Source organism: Leuresthes tenuis, unplaced genomic scaffold (assembly GCF_036924035.1).
Source record: "Leuresthes tenuis unplaced genomic scaffold, fLeuTen1.0.hap1 SCAF_10, whole genome shotgun sequence".
NCBI classification, from domain to species: Eukaryota; Metazoa; Chordata; class Actinopteri; order Atheriniformes; family Atherinopsidae; genus Leuresthes; species Leuresthes tenuis.
Window position 1 is genome coordinate 17,096,019 of NW_027325364.1, and position 17,291 is coordinate 17,113,309.

At 39.7% G+C, this 17,291-nt stretch overlaps 1 protein-coding gene across 1 annotated transcript; it reads left to right on the forward strand.

Moving 5' to 3' along the window:
- The first annotated feature begins 1,432 nt into the window (after positions 1 to 1,432).
- On the forward strand, positions 1,433 to 9,457 carry LOC140316605 (uncharacterized). Its single transcript, XM_072394509.1, has 2 exons — positions 1,433 to 1,553; positions 7,015 to 9,457. The coding sequence occupies exon 2, from the start codon at positions 7,183 to 7,185 to the stop codon at positions 9,115 to 9,117; it is 1,935 nt and encodes a 644-aa protein (XP_072250610.1). The 5' UTR covers positions 1,433 to 1,553; positions 7,015 to 7,182; the 3' UTR covers positions 9,118 to 9,457.
- Positions 9,458 to 17,291: the final 7,834 nt, after the last annotated feature.

Consider the following 17,291-nt stretch of genomic DNA (forward strand, 5'->3'; position numbering starts at 1 on the left):
TTCTGATCTTTTGGTCTCTGATTTATCATTATAATATATTAATTTAGCCTATTCATCTTCTTCTTGTTTCTGTAATTAGTAGTAGATGTGGTATGTGACCAGCAGAGGGGGCTGTTTAATATTCGAGTTATATTCCTATGAGAATGTCACCTTATTTTAAATTATGTGTAATATTTTTCACGAGACTCTATGTTTTGTCATAATTTCTGTGATTCTGCTTAATTTTCATGCATCAGTTTGATTTAAAATTAAACCTGCTGACCTTTTTAGAAATGCCAATAAAATGTAATGCTATTTTCATTGCATGTTTGGCTGCATGTTTCTGTGATTTACAGATGCAAAGGGTTTGTATATTACTTTGACGTCGTTGATCTTTTTTTGTCTTTTTCTTTGCTTGTTGTCTTTTGGAATCATTGGTAAAAATCCCTGAATAGTTGGCACAGAGTTCGGAAATAAATGCAGATAAACCAATTTTGTATATCTTCGCAATATTTTCATCAATATTTTTCACAGCAGCCAAGAAATAATGTTTCTATATATTAAAAAAAACAATAAAGATGTCAAATGTATTTTGGACATAATCATTGGCAGCTGCTTAATTCATTTGTATAGTTAATTTCTTTTTTTTTTTTAAGATTAGGCAAGACACTTTTGTTTTTAATTCTAATTCTAAATTCAAATAAGTCTCTCTCAATTGTCACGTGATTGAATGACTGATTGAATGATCTAAAAGTTTGAATTGGTGAATAAAGGATAACTCAGAGCTGTCTGAGAGCCCTGAAATGATACCATTAAAAAAAAAAAAAAAACTCTTGAAACCCCTATTTCAGCAGTTTCAGATGTTATCAATTTGCAGTCATATGACAGTTAAGATGATTCCAGGGACTGAGAGAAATAAAGCGCAGAAATCAGGACTGGTTTATACAAATTGTATGAAAAGAAATTAATCTAAAATACATGTTTTCTTAACTGTCATAGATGATTCACAGTTTGTTTATTCATTTTATTTTTTTTGGAAAACCATAGCAGATGTATCAGGTTTTTCGTGAGGCAAAATCAAACAAACACAAGCACATGGTGGAGGCTCCACTGTGTTGCATTGCTGTTCTGAATGTAATAATCAAAAATCAGAGGCTTACCGAGACATGTGCCGGTGAAATGTGTTAACCTATGTAACATAAAAATAAGGGGGAAAATGAATAAGCACATTACATTTTTTTTTTTTTTTTTTTTGCAGGGATACTTTCAGAAAAGTAAAATAGAAAAGAGAAAAGAGCGCAAGAAGAGAACAATACGATGTTTAGGGTCCATTACTCACCCATTTATCTAAATTTAAACTGAAGGGGGAGAGCTTCAATCACAGATACTGTAGATGGCAGTAATGCGCCTTAACACTGGTGGCATTCTGCAGGAAAGTTGAAGTAGAAGACGACAAAGACGGAGGGAGACACCCTGGCCTACAGAAAAACACAGGCATCGGCCTTTCGTCAAGCCAGCGGGGTCCTGCAAAGTAAAAGTCACTCTATTCGGAGATGTGCAAGATTTTTTTTTTGGTAAGTCTCGATTAAGCTGGCCGTTCGGTTGATCTGTCAGACACCCAAAATGCCTGTAATCAGAAATAAAAAATATAAAAAAAATAAATAAGAAAACGTGTTCCCACTATTGACAATCAAGCGTTAGCCAACCGCAGCTAACAGCAACTAACGTGAAAACGATGGCAGCTCACAAAGAGAAGCTGTCGCTGCAGTAATATTCGGCGTTCAATTAAAGCTCGTAATTTTTTCCGCTTGTTTGCGTGTTTTTCCCACTCTGCCTGCGAGTAATGTCGTCATAATGTCCGCTGTGAAAAACGTAGTTATCTGTTTTGGTATTTACGTTTTTGGGGAGAGGTTGCAGTTCGTCGTTTTTAGACAGAAATGCAGGGCTTATCATGACCCCCATGACCAGTCCTGGTTTACTATCATGACAGCGGAAAACATCCACATCCCGATCCTGTGTTGACTGAAAATGACTCCAGAGGACATGGGAGTTTGGTCTTGGCCAAAGTACTTTTTCAGAACACGATTGACAGTACTTGGCTTGTTCAATTATTACGCATCAGAGTCTTTTGTCAGTGATTGTTGAGCATTTTTGTGTGTCTGACAGCTGAGATGTTATAGGTGAAGATGGTTCTCTGCATCAAGTTTTTTTTTCCATCTTTAATGGGATGCAAAGTAAAAGATTACTTGTGTACTGCCTTATCTGAAGGTTATATATATAGATAGATCTTATATGTATGTATATAGGTCATATATGTGTATATATATATATATATATATATATATATATATATATAGACAATATATGTAAATGTATATTTGTGATTGTGTGTGTAAGATAGTACTGCACGTTTAAATGAAACCAACAAAACTGGCTATAACATCCAGTGGCTTCTCTGTTTGTGTTGTGTGAATAGCAATCGCTGATAACACCAAATGGATTATTAATAAACATTCAAATCCCTCAGTGCAGTTTAACTAAGTCTTAACTAAGTCGGAATGAGAGAGACAATTGAACATGCAAACAAGGCCTGCAGGTCATAACTTAAAGGTGACATCAAGACAGGTTGAATGGTCTTTGCGATTCTAAAGTTATGCATTTACACTGAACTGCAATTTCTTTAAGAAGTAGCAGTATGAGTTCATTCAGAGCTCTTGGTGCCAAATTTTGTAATCATTAAATATGGTCGTACACTGGGTTCAGGTCTCCAGGCGAACTCTGCATTGCTTGCACCTGATTCATGCAACTTTGGCACGCACACTGCAGTTTTCAACGTGACGACATCTCAAATCCAGTTGTGCTTGTTTGAGTCGGAGGCAAAATATGCACGCGAGCAGCACAACGAATCGCAGCAACATAGATGACAGCCGGTCATCTCTGCTGTGTAAATGTGCTCTTTAGATGCAACTGTGTCGTATGACTTCCTTGCCGCATACGCTTTTCTGTATACTCCCGTGTCATCGGGCGTAGAAGTGTGGTAAAATGCCAACTGCTGCAGAAAACATCCGCATTAAGAACGAGAAGAGCTAATGCTGCTTAAGCACTCCTCCGTTGTGACCTGAGGCAAAGTTGCTAACTGCTGTTCTTTTTACTCTATGAGTCCATGGAGGTGGCAAGTACAAACTATGGTCGCTTGTGAGAGTAACTCTCTCTGAGCAGTTGTCGAAGCAACAAATGGATAATTTGGTTGCCTCACGAACAATTAAAATACAAATGCCTTCTTAACAGAAAGTACACCGCTTGAGGTTCAGACTCGAGCCCTTTCAGTGTTTGAACAGCCTCAACTTTCAGCTCCTTTCTCCCTGCAAAGCCAGCTTTTCACTCGGTCTTCATAAAACAGTCGTCTGTATTGCGTAAGGACAAAAACCCAGACAGCATCCACTGTCTCACGCTTGAAAAGCCTGGCCCTTTAGCTGCAGAATATCTACTGCTGTGAACACAGTATATGTAATGCAGTAGGATGCATGTCTTGTGACTCCAGTCCAGAATATACTACACTGTTACATTCAGCTAAACTGGTTTAAATAAACCCCTCATTTCCCCCACCAGGGAGTTCAGGTATCGGTGCATTATCATTGCCGGTTGTGATCATAACGCTAGCACACTCCAAATGTAGTGGCAGCTAACTACTCAGCCGCTATCTTTTCAGCTTTAGGCCATTTGTAAGATGAGCAGCGTGACTGGTAAGGACCTGAATATGAGAAGATCATTTACACATTCTTCTCTTTTGATGTAAGATGGTGCTGGATGTAATGATAACGTGAAAATAAGAATAACTGGGCATGTTGAGATTGGCAAAAAGTACGCCGCACATCACCCACCGTCTCACCACAAAAAGGAAATACCTGAATGTAGACTTTTTATGTTGTAGGTGACAAAAAAAAGTAACGATTTGTTTAATTTGTATTTATAAAAGTGCAACAATGCAAAGTTGTACAGCATATTCCGACTAAAAGCAGGGGGTAGATGTTTGGTAAAAGATTCTGTCACAATTCCTCTGTTGCATACAGGCTCAGTAAACCCTTCACCGTCAATCGATTCATCTTCTTCATGTTTTTAGAGGCCACAGTTAAGAACTTTGTGTCCGTTTTACACACACACTGAAGCCTCTAAATGTCCTAGAGGTTTTCTGGAGTGGTGGCGTTAAAGAGCGGCTTTTGCTCTGGACTTTCTGCAGAGATCAAACGGTTTATGTGTCTTGACGCTTTACCAGTGCCCACCTTTAATTTCTCAAATTGCAGGTTTCCGGTGCTGTACTTGTATAGTCAATCAATCACCATATACCTATCTGGACTAGTAACCATACTGTTGCATCACAGGTAGTGCTTCTCGTGTTCAGGAAGCTCCTACTCTGGAAGAGAATGTAAAGAAAGAAAAAAAGACCCAGTAAAAGCAGTTCAGTAGTTGGTCTCAGTTCCTGTGCTGCAGACCAAGAATGGCTGGATTGGCTGTTGTTAGCCTACTGACTCTGGCTGCATGTTGTCTTAGGTCTCCAGCATGCAGGTGTCCACTGTTTGGACCTTTCAGCTTCTCCCCTGTATCCCAGAACAGGCCTTTGGAAGAAACTGGATAGGGTGCGACAGCTGTTGTTGTGAGACAGACTCCCCGCAGTCAAGCGAACTCCTCGGATGACTGAGGTCACGTGCATGGATCCCTTCCCATGACTAGGTCCCAGCCTACCCCTCTGAACTTTGATCTCAGTTCAGCACAGTTCTTCCCTTCCTCATTTTTTTTTTTTTACGTACTTCAGACAGTATCCCCTTGCTATGATCAACTGTTCAACACAGCCTGTATGAAGCTGCACTAACAAAGAGCCCATACAAACCACTCCAAAGGGACCTGCAAGCAAGGAGTGTTATCCAATGCCTTGTGTGAGTGATACACGCACAAGAACATGGAGTATAGTCAGGGTAACATAGATATGATCAACTTTGTTGAAAAAGGAACTTGCCACTTTTTTTTTTATTATTATTTTATTTAAAAGAATAGCTTACATTTTGACACAATTTCAAAGAGCTATAGCCTAAAAGTGATTACAAATAAAGGCATAATGTATTGAGGAAAATATTCAGCAAGAACCAAACTTTATGAAGGTAGTAAATTAAATCACCTGATTTGCATGTGATGGCATCACTGACGACATCTCTGTGTGGCTCCTTGGATCACACAACTTCCAGTGAACACTCTTTATATACAGATGGTTTTCTTTTAATTTCTTCTGGGATGCTTTTCTGAACTCATGTACACTACTAGAAACAAAGCTATTCCAAGTTATAATCTTTTTCCCTGTTTAGTCATTTCATCCACTTAAACACAATAGAAAATCCCTAAATCATTTGTTATCAGTGTCCAGAAACCATCAGTTAGGATGAGGGACATTAAACCAGAGGGCTCCACATTTGACAAATCCTTGTCTCCTCGAGAGCCAACAGGCTCCTCAAAGTGCCTAATCCACCCCACGTACACTTCACCAGTATTTAAAACAAAATTGTTACTGCCGCATTTATTTCAACTGAATTTCAGACCACCCCTACATAACCCCGATATTATGATCTCGATCACTGGCCTCGCTGTTCTCTGATCTGTCATTCTCCTTTTCGTCTGACAACGTACCATCGTTCTCTGAGGGCAAATTCTCACTTTCTGACTTTTCAAAGGCAAAGATTCTAACCGAAACATCTTCTGTGTTGTATGGGTAGATCTATTGGTAGGGAGCCGAAACGAGATTTGATATAGGCTGGTTATTGCACTGAAAAAGTTTGCCACAGAAGTTCATGATACAGAAGGGTTTGAAGTTTGGACATGATCGCAGTAACTAAGGCAATGATGAGACAAAAAGATCGATTCATCGATTCGAAGTTCATTCGCATGTTTTATAGACTTGCTCGCACACATATCAAAGTGTCCTTGGGCAAGATAATAAAACCCACTTAGCCTCTGATGTGTTGATTTGTGTGTGAATGTGTGTTTCACAGAGGAGAAGCACTGCAAAGCCAGCAAGACTGTAGCAACTAAGAAGTGCTGAAGGAGAGCATATGTGGTTGGTCGTGTGAAAGCATCGTGAGTGGTCCTCTCACTAGGAAAGCATAATATAAGTGCAGTCCATTTACCAAGTGATTCCTTCGAAGCAGTCGGTGGTCTTCAGTGTTTTGACATCACCATCTTGTATTGATTTGGCCTCACTTGGAACCTCGACTGATGTAGAACCAAGAAAGTGTCAGGCGCCCTTTGCTGTTGGTCCATGATAGACATTACTGAGGCAAATTTAAGACAAAAAATGTAAGTGTACAGCATGTTCAGCCCAATTCACTGGCAACATTGCACCAGTTTGCCAGAAGCTACATTGTTGCCAATTTTTTTTTTGGTCTGTGACTGAACTGGTCAACTACAAATGGCCCAACATTCACAATTTGAAAGGGGTCACACTGTCACCTACTGTAGTAGGGTTGGATATACTTTCGATATACCAGCTTATTACTAGCGACAACAACAATCCAGTTAAAAGGCTCAAAGTACCAATAATAAAAACACCGGGGAAAAATTCTAATTTAAGGTGGTTGATAATGGCCTACTTAGAATGAATTACACATTTTCTCTGGTTGTATAGAGAACACAATGAAATGAGTATATCGCTTTGGCTGCTGTGAATTGGAAGGTCCATGCCCTGAGTTTTGTAGGCCCCCCCAACCTTAAAACTACAAGTTGACTTAAAGAAAAAAATACAACGTACCTGAACACTAAACATTGGGCTTAAAAAAACCTTGTGTATGCTTTTTGGACTCTTGAATATAGAATAATATCTCTGATGTCTTTGCCTACAATTAGGCAGCATCAATCCTGATTGTCAAGTGTTATCTTACACGGCTTGTGTTCTTTTTTTGTTTTTTTTAATATGTATGTCATGCATTTTTTTGTATTTAAACAAACTTGGGCATCAGTAGTTTCAATAATTATTTCTCTTTGTTATCCCTACAGATTCCAGTACAACCTGGAAAACCAAAGGAGTAAAAATGCATCTCATAAGGATCTGTTTTTTGAACCGGAGTGTTGAGTAAGCTTACTGGTTGTCATGCGGAGACCATTCTTTTTTCTTTTTTTCCCTGTCTGGATAGAGATTTAGGTGTACATTCAGCTTGAAAAGGGATGCCATCAGCACACGGCCAAAATCGTTTCATCATGGAAAAGCAGAAAGCTGTGAATAGTGTTGCTTCAGCACAGCTGGGTGGGGAATCGAGTACCTTCATCTGCACCGAGTGTGGTGATGGGTTCAGTCAGTACGCCAGTGTTTTGGCCCACATGGCCATTCATGGACCTTTGGAGTCCTTTTCCTTTGATGGCTCATCCAATGGATTTGAAATTCCACGGGAATACGTGCTTCAAGAAAATGGTACACTAACAGTTTTGAATGGTTTGGCTCAATCGCATTCCAATTCGTCTCATTCCTATGTGAAACCAGTATCTCCTGGAGCACTGCCATCACATTTCCCATCTCCTGTCAAACCAGTGTCTCCATCTCCAAGGCCACATTCCTCTCCGTACAAAGACATGTTCAGGCCAAGGCCATCTGACTCCATACTGGACAAGTCTCGGCAGGGCCATTACCGTTGTGAAATATGTAATAGATCATTTAACGGCTTGCAGAGTTTACATCGTCACCAGCAGTATCGAAACACAGAGAGAGGCTACAAGTGCACTTTATGCTGTAAGATCTTTGAAGATAGACAGGACCTCAAGAAACATCTCCAAAGCCACATCAGTGAGAGATTTCACTGCTGTGGATATTGTGGCAAGAGATTCCTGAAAGTAGATGCACTGAATGCTCATCAAAAAGAAAGTCACTCCTCATTGAAGACTTTGGGCAAGCCAGACAATAAGCAGGAAAAGAAGTTGGAGAAATCATATACTTGTAAGAAGTGCCAACTGAGTTTCTTCTGGATGTCAGATTTCCAGACACATTCACTGTATCAATGCAACGGTAAAGAGTCAGTTGCCGGTTTTACATCTGAGATTGGAGTGAATCCTAAGATCCTTGAGCACACGCAACCAGTAAATTGCCACAGCAATGGCACATCTATTAATATTAAAAATGGAGACCGGAATATCTTAAGGGATACTAGCAGTGAAATTGACACTATACCAACTTTCACACCATACAGGTGTGGTTTATGCGGGGATCGTTTTGACAAGCTAACTGCTCTAAAGGAGCATCATGTCACACATCAAACTCAGGAAGAAATAGATAAGCTGAATCAAGAATCCCAAAAACCATTTAAGCGAAGAGTGCCACCTAAAAGCAGGCGGAGAAGAGGTAGTAATCCAAATGGAAAGCTGCATCCTTGCAAGCACTGCCACCGTGTCTTTAATCATTCTAGTAGTTTATCTCGGCACATGAGATATCATAAAGGTACAATGCACACTTGTGTATTTTGTGGTAGACATTTTCCTCAGCGCTGTGATTTAAGAAGACATGTAGCCATGTACCACAAAACTGAATTGGAAAAAAAGCCAGGTTTGAAACACTTGTATACATCGCCACAAAATGGACCTACCTCCAATTCTGTTGACGACGTGAAAAACACAAGCATTACTGATGAGAATACAAAGGGCTCCTCTGACAATGAACAGACATCTACAGAGCAGAGTCCAAAAGAGAAGCAATCTGGAAAAACAGGCAGAGGCAACTACAAGTGTCAGGAGTGTGGAAAGAAATTTGGATTGCTATGCGTGTACCAAAGACACTTAAGGTATCACAAAAAAGAGCCAAATAAGTGTCCCCAGTGTCCAGCTCAGTTTAAGAACTGTTCGTCCCTTGAGCTTCATCTTCAAAATCACCCGAGCACTGAGCAAGCAGATGAGAATAATGGACAAAGATCTCCTGTCAATGCCACCAGTGCAGACCAGGCCCTTGAAAAGAGTAATGCAGAGGACATAGAGGATGAGTACATGAACCATAAACAAAATGAGAGGGGAAACTCTTCAGAGGCTCTTTATGAATGCACTGAGTGCACTGAGACATTCTCTTCTTTGGACACATTTCTCCAGCACCAGACTTCTCACGGCTCTGAAAACAACGGCTGATTAATGAGTACCAGGAAGTAATGCATGGGTGGAGAGTATAGAAATGGCTCTTTTATGGATATGGACTGTTGTGGATAAAATCAAAGTTAATCTCAATATCCCACAAGCTGTGGTTGCTTTTGTGCTGGAGGTCCCACCAACTGACTAGCAAGGGTAAATATGTTGCTTTTCCTTGTCTTTTTAATGACTAACATGTTGTAAATGCTTCATTGTTCATCATGTTTTACCTGCAAATATGTGATTCGAGTCCTTTTTATTTGTATGCATATAATCGTCATTTGAAGTATACCATTGTCGCCTAGTAGACTGAAATTAAAAATTGTAGATTAATTACTTTAAATGTTTCCAGTTTTGCTTTGACTCCATCTTTTCTACTTTAATGGGAAGGGCACCCACTAAAACCCATAAGTCTATTTGTGTTAAAATATAGGCAAATGTGTTAACTACTCAGTTTCAATATGACTATGCACTTTGAGTAATTTGAGAGCACAGCATTGATCTGTTTTTCTAACATTCACATCTTAGCATTCTAACCACTATCTACAACCAAGCAACCCTAGTAGAAGTGGAGCTTCTCATGCGTAGAAATGAAAAAAAAAAGTTTCTCATTGTTTGGTGCCCAATGTTGGGTTAATTAGGTCCCAGTGAACCATTGCTCTTGCAGCATAACAGTAGAAACTAACTAAACTGTCTACATGTCATGCAGTAGAGCTCAGGCCTTGTGTGCGTATCCACTCTTATATTTAAGCTAATAGAATGAAAACTGGGAACAGTGGGAATACGCTCAGTGTCATAGGTTGGTAGGACATAGCCTATTCTCAGGTGCCTTACTTGCCTCCAAACTCTTAGCTGCCAGTATAAAAGCAGTTTCACATTGATTCATTGTGGCTTCTCAATGGTATTTTCTGAAGTCATGTGATGTCATTTTGAATTTAGCATTTTTTTTTAATCATTCTGCACTTGGTGCGCTACAGTAACATGCCTGCCACACCGTGTTATAACACTCGATAAGCTATAATCTGTAGTCCAAACTTGTCTGTCAGTCTTTTCTTCTGTGTTAGTTAATATTTTAAAGATTGGACCAATTCAGCCCCCCATGATGTGGCTGCAGTAGAGTTTAGACAACCATATGTCTTGCACTATATGTCTGCATTTTTCTTGGCCAAGCAATTGATTATTGGAGTGCCCCAATTCTTGACCAAGATTATGAGGTTGAAGGATGTTTATTTATTTTCTACAGTGTTTCTTTTCACTTAGATGGAACAAACGGTCGAGGGATCCGTTGTTTGGGGCTATGACAGAAATGGAATTAAATTCCTTTAAGGTACTACTGAAGAGGTGATGAATCATCCCTTTTTCTTTCTTACTGTAATGACGTCATTGTGACACCTTGCACTGGTAAACATGTCCACTGGGATGAAAAGAGCAGACGGTCAACTTGTATAATGGATTTCCTTTCATTGGCACACCGTTTGATGCCAAAAGCAATATAGGCAGTGGTACCACGTAAGTCTCCAGCTCCTGGTAGCATGCTTTAGGAAGCATGGGGGCTGACATTTTCTTCTTGTTGACAAGCTGTTTCCCTTTACCTTAGGAAACCTTTGAGAGTCCAGGGGACACGCTTGTGAGATGTACTGAGCTGCCTTTTAAGTACTAGGGTCTTAAAAGTAGTAGCGTAAATTAACTGTTGCAAAAACTGCATATTTTCAACTTTTCAAAATACCCCAAAAAGATTTCTGAAGTAGAACCTTCAGCTTATGCATAGAGTAATGTCACTCTCCTTGCTCACATGCAGGACATCCGCACTAGGCTGTATGACCGTGGACGACTGAACTTCAAAATTCAGCTCTTAGTCATTTGAGTATGCACCTCCCTCAGTAAGCCAAAGACCTGGTAACTTTTATGAAGTCTAATTCTAAAAACCGTTTGACAAAACCGAAACATATAGGGTCTCTATGCCTGGATAACGGTCTCAGCAGTTATCATTGGTTTATAGTTAGCTTTGGATATTAGTAATGATGTTGTCCTTGTTTGTTTTTCCACAAAGTCATCATGCTCCATTGATTTTATTTATTTTTTTATTTTATTTCTTTTAACAATATTTAATCCGAGAGCCTTATTCTAATGCAAATTGATTTCTCGACAACGGCTGACTGAATGCATAAATATGCCAATCAGCTACAACATTAAATGCACTGAGGGATAAAGTGAAAAGTACTGCTCATCCAGTCAAAAACTCAAGCTCAGAAAACATCCTGTTCAGAAGGATGTGAATTTGACTCTTGCCACCAATCTAAACATTGTTCCAGAGCAGTCTCATCGAAAGTCCCCAAATACAGTACCAATCTAAAGCAAGCGGAATCCAGACACCCCTCCTCCACAACCACAGGGCCCAAAACGTGTTTGGCTAACATCTCTCGACCAGATCCTCCAGGACACCCTAAGGCAATGCCTAGATTGGTCAGAGCTCTTGTGGCTACAAGAGAAGGACCTAATATTAGGAGGGTGCTCATAATGTTTTTACTGCACTGCAGCATTGCCAACAAGGCACAGAGACCGAGACACAACTACTTGCATACAAAAGCAACTTGGATTTGACCCGTGGAGATGAAAGCTTCAAATAAATGTCACATGTCATCAAGAACAGTGCATAAGAGGAGCAGCCATTGTGGAAGTGGATGCTGAAGGTTCATTTTGACAAAGGCTAAAGTCTTGGTTGCAGGAGCAGACCACAAGCAGCTGACCAAAGATTTATAGGTAAGTGACCATTTTCTTTTTTTACTGTATAGACAGGTTTAGTTCTAAAAGACAAATACTCAAGTCCTTCATCCGTTCCTATAAATAAAAGGAGCACGAGTTGAGAGATCACAACATGCTCTGTAGTTTTTATGTTTCCAAAAAAATTGTGCTTGCCAGGAGAACCCTTCTGTGCTTGCACATTTCTGTAACTCTGTCAGAATACCTGGTTGACCCAAGTTAACCAGTCAGATAGAGGTTGGGGAGTGTCCATTTTATTTTCATCTTAAACAAGGCAGTGAATTGTTGAACATTTTAGTTAATTCTGTAACTAGCTAACAGTTTGTTTGTTTTTTTCACTAAGCTAAGCATGCTTTTTGTACTATTTACTATGAAGAATGAGACTTTTAATTCAGTTTAATATTTGGGGTTTATGAAATGTGAAAGATTTTTACAGGAGAAAAGAATGTAGGAATAGTTACAGCTGGCAGGTCTTTGTATAATAAACCTGAATGAGTTAATCAGGCCCCAAACTTAATTATATGTCACAGATTTATGCTATGCATTTTTACCAGTCATGTGTCACTACTTTGCCGTGCGTGCAAGGATCTCACCAAACTACACCTGTGACACACACACACCCCAATCCTGACATCCCTTCAAATCATCAATCTCATCTTTGGGCATATGATTAATTCCCTTTTCACTAATCTGGGATTCCACTGCAAAAAGAACAAAACAAAAAGCACTTCACATCTTTGCCTCTCTGTTCTATACTATACATCACCATCTCTCCACCCGTATTAATATGTGGACAGTTTGACTAACTGATGTGAGACCAACCATGATTTGCCAAAGTTCAAATTTATATCGTATTTAGCCTATTGGCGAGCACAATCTACAACTGTGGAAACAGCTCAGAGATGGGGTTTTTTGTTTGTTTTTTTCTCCATAAAATGGCATATCTGATAGGACACATTCTCTAAACAATAAATCCAAAAGGAGTTTCAGGGTCTTAAGTCAAATAACTGGCTGTGCAAACTGGAATTAGTTTTTAAAAAATGTCAGCAGGGAAGACAACAGTTTCTACTGCATAAAAGCTTGGAGTCACTGTCTCTACATTTGCTTGATTTATGTTCATTATTCTGGTAAAATGTAAGTCCCTCTTAGCTGATGATGGCATATGCTAATGAAAAGAATCATGGTGATGATCTTGTGCGTTTCCAGCCGTGGAATACCTTGGATAAGCATCTTTGTTTGTAGAAGTAGGTGGGCTTCAAAGAAAACAAAGATTGAGAACCACTGCCATATGGCCCTTTCAGATGTCATGTGGTGACCATGCCAGTGAGCTCTGAAACCCATTAATTTCAATGGGTTGTGCTGCACAATGACTGTCAGCGCCCAAAGCAAATCATATACCCAGCATAGCACACAGTTTAGGGAGATTAATACAACAGTAGACAAGATGCATCCATCCAGGCACAGAAGGCAAACATAGAGGAAATGTGGATTGTGTTTGTGTAAATTTCCTGAGCTGTACGACACTGTGGTGATACCCCCTGTTAATACAGGACTGCTATTTAATAGTGCAGCACAGTTATACTGCCCATTGCAACACATTGGCACATTCATGCCACTCTTCTTTTTCTCACAAGACTGGAGATACAGCTTGTCTCTTTTTTTTTTCTTTCCAGTATGCAACAGATGCACCTTCCCTAGTGGCACCATGTACAGTGCACACAAACCTGGAGCTCCACAATTCCCAAAACAAAATGACAGGCTTGAAGTTTTGCAGGCTCTGCCTTTTGGTTTACTTTTTGCTCTGCAATCAGTGTGCATAACCCAAAGGCAGGTTCAGCACATGTCCCATTCGATCTCAAAGGGCCACTGTGATGCCGTGGCACCTGTGCTGCATCTTTCCACTTTTCCACCATAGAGGACTCCACCAAAGTAAAGCAACAGACCCACAATTCAGTGTGGCAGACCAAGACATCAAAAAGAATGAGAAGCTAGACTGTTCAATCCTGCCTCAAAAAACCTTAAGGCCAAGTTTAGACTCCCCTTTAAACCTTGCGCTCATATTCAGCTGCCTACGTTGTCAACATAATTGTACGTATTCTTTCTTTTTGTGCCACCCCTTTTACTGGAAGATTCCGCATTCCATTTGAATGCATCATAAATGCTTTAGAGTTGTCATGAATGGGGATATTAGCAATAGAGACTTCTGCCATAAACTAAAGCATTTATAATGTGGTTTAGGGGAACCGACTTTCATTTGTAAATTTCCTAAAAAATTTTTGCCACCAAGATGAATCTTCATCACTCTTCACAGGGACCAAAGATCTCTCTTTGGTGTGGGTGTTATATTAAGAGGTTGTTATTGTCTTGTTGTGTCTGTCTATCTGATGAGCTGTATGGTGCAAGAAGAATTACCATATGGACCTATAAATATCTATCTGTCTAACTGTCTTTAATATATAGTTATGTCACTGCCAAACTTAGTGCTGATGTTAAGTAACAACTGAAGAAGGTACTGCACAGAAAACCCCTAGCCGAAGTTAAAGCAGCATCATAGATAAAAAGCTGGTGTTAAGCTATAATGGAGTGTCCACTCTTCGACCATGCCAGTCTGCGCTGTTGTGATTGTGACCTTGCCTGGCAGGGACAAAAAGCAAAAGAAGCACGCACTCTTTGAGCTTCACATAGCCCAGCCATCACAATTCTAAGTATGTTTGACTGACATGTACTTAGCATAATTAGCATACTCATTGCATGCTAATTATTTTCTCAATGGAAATTATTAGACGTCGCTAATCTGTCTTGCAATCCACTTGTATATGGTTTACTTTTCTCAATTAATTATGTTCATCGCTTGATAAATCAATCTTAGCCTCATTACTATGTGTCCAATCACAACTACACAGACTCTGGCTTCACATGATGCTGCTAATGCAAAATGGCAGCACCCATTTCTGAGAAATGTTGGTTATTCTTTAAGACAAACCATCGTGTCATCTTTTATATTTTTTTACCACTGTATTTAAACTTTGCCAAAACAATGGGAGAGAGACTAATTGCATCATATTTTCACGATCTGTTTTTCATTGACTATACTAAAAGGTCACTAAGTGTCAAAGATGCAGTGTTAGACATAAGGGTGTGGTACTTTCAAAATCCATGACAAAGGTTTGACACTTTTCAGCATACTCCAAGCAAATTTCAAAGTGGGGAAAAAATTTGCTTTTCTAAACATATCATAGATGCTAAGGTTCCCATTGGAATTAAGAGACTTCTGGTTTACTTGCATGTGCACACAGACCTATGTGGAAAGGAGCTGTTTGGGCGCTTAGGAATGTGGACTGGGCCTCTGTGGAACAAGCTTCAATTAATGTATTCCACAGATGGGGGGGGGGGGGGTTGTGATTGGATCTAAAGAGTTTGGAGGGCATGTCAGCATCATAGGCTATTTATGGTGCTCCTTCAAATATTCCAGCGCAGTTTTTATGGTATGATGGGGTACACTGTCCTGCTGGAGGACTCTAGTCATAAGGGGGTATGCTTGATCTACAGCTATGTTTTGGCGGGTGCTAACGTCCACATGAATGTCAGGAGTCAGAGTTTCATATGAGAAAGTTGCTTTGCAGAAAGATTATTAAAGCCATAATGTATCCTGTCAGTGGTTTTATTGTTGTGGCAGGTCAGTACCACATTCCAATATGGTGCCCCATTAATTCCAATGAGTTTTTCACCAGGCAAACTTGCCAAAATACTCTTCCAGCTTGTGGAACATTCACATTATTGTTCAAACTGTCAAGAGGTTTGACAGCATTCATATACAAGACTTCCTGTGGCCAAGGCAGCAGACATCTGAAGGGTCCCTGCACTCACAAAAATTGTATAATATGATTGAATGACTTCACGTCGCATACAAATAACACAGCATTATTTTGGCCAAAACTATTCACCATTATATAACCATGCCTTATTTTATGGTTCTGAGGGGGAGCCTCCTTCTTGCTTAACGGCGCAAAAAGATCAGCCCCGCATCGCTGTGTCGTTGCTGTACAAATAAACTTGACATCAAGCTGTCATCCCGTAATTTCATCTGAGTGACAACATCATTGGTGAGATTGGCACGTTCTGTAAAGTGGGCTTGATTTGTCAGGACACCTCTGTTGCCGACTCAGAGGCATATCAACAGTGGATCAACTTCAACACCCGTTCCACCTCTGTACTTTCCCACATGACATGATGTGCAACAAAGGCACATCAGTCCCAGCTTGAAAAGGCATATGTGAAAGAGGCTTATGTGATACTGCAATACCGGGTATAGCCACTGGTCTTCTAATTTTTGTGAATTTTATTTTATTTTTTTATTTCTTTCCCCAAAAACGGCAAAAGTTTAGCCGCTTAATATTTAATTTGTCCAGGTATGTAGGAGTAAGAAATTAGGCAGGATTCAAACTTCCCTACAAAGCACTATTGATACTTTAATCAATTGTGAGTTCCACCCAATGGTGTTTACTAACAAAACGTGAAACAAATGTTTGCCTTGCGTCACTTGCGCAAGTTAGGCCATTGGAGGATTTTGCTGCATGTTGCGACAAGCTAATATTAGTCCTTTGTGGAGGAGGGGTGGGGTTGACCTCCACAGATACCACTCACCATAGCAAAGTTTATTTCCACCATTAACGAATGAGGTCATTTATGTTACTGCCTTGTACCTACTGTAGAAATCCATTAAAAACAATGCTGTCTCTAATTAGTTCAAAATGTTTGGTCAAGTTTAAAGGTTTTGTTTTTTTTACATCTCACAGATGTGTATTTACATTTACTCACATTGCCCGATGTAAAAACACGTCTATCCACATACTTCTGTTGACTTTTTATGTCATCATATCACCCATGCAGTTCACTTTGTATTTGGTCTGAGCACTACATGATAGTTCTCACTTTTGTCTCGACTTAATTTAACATTTAGTCCCTCTATTTAGGGAAAAAAAAAAAACATACACCTGCTTAAAAAAATTTGACTTTGCAGATACCATTTCTTTCAAGTAGGCTGACAACTGGGAAGCACCCAGTGCAGCCACATAGGAAAATTGCGTGCATCGTTTCACATGTTCTTTGAGGTAAAGCAGGGGGCGCACTGCTTTCGAGGAAGTTTTGAAACGGAGGAGGAGCTTTCCTGTCCCAACTCATTCCAGGATTTCAAACCCATAAACTTGGAGCAAGCATATATTGTCAGCGGACAAGAGATGTAAAATAAGTGTGACATTTATTTTACACAGCCAAACCTGATTACTTTTGTATTTCTTTTTGCTGTATAAGACAAAGTAAGTCCAAACTAGGTCATGCAACAGGAGAAGGAACATTAAACAAACACTGACATTAGGGATACAAATTCAGTATATTAATGTTTCAGACTTTGTGAGCAA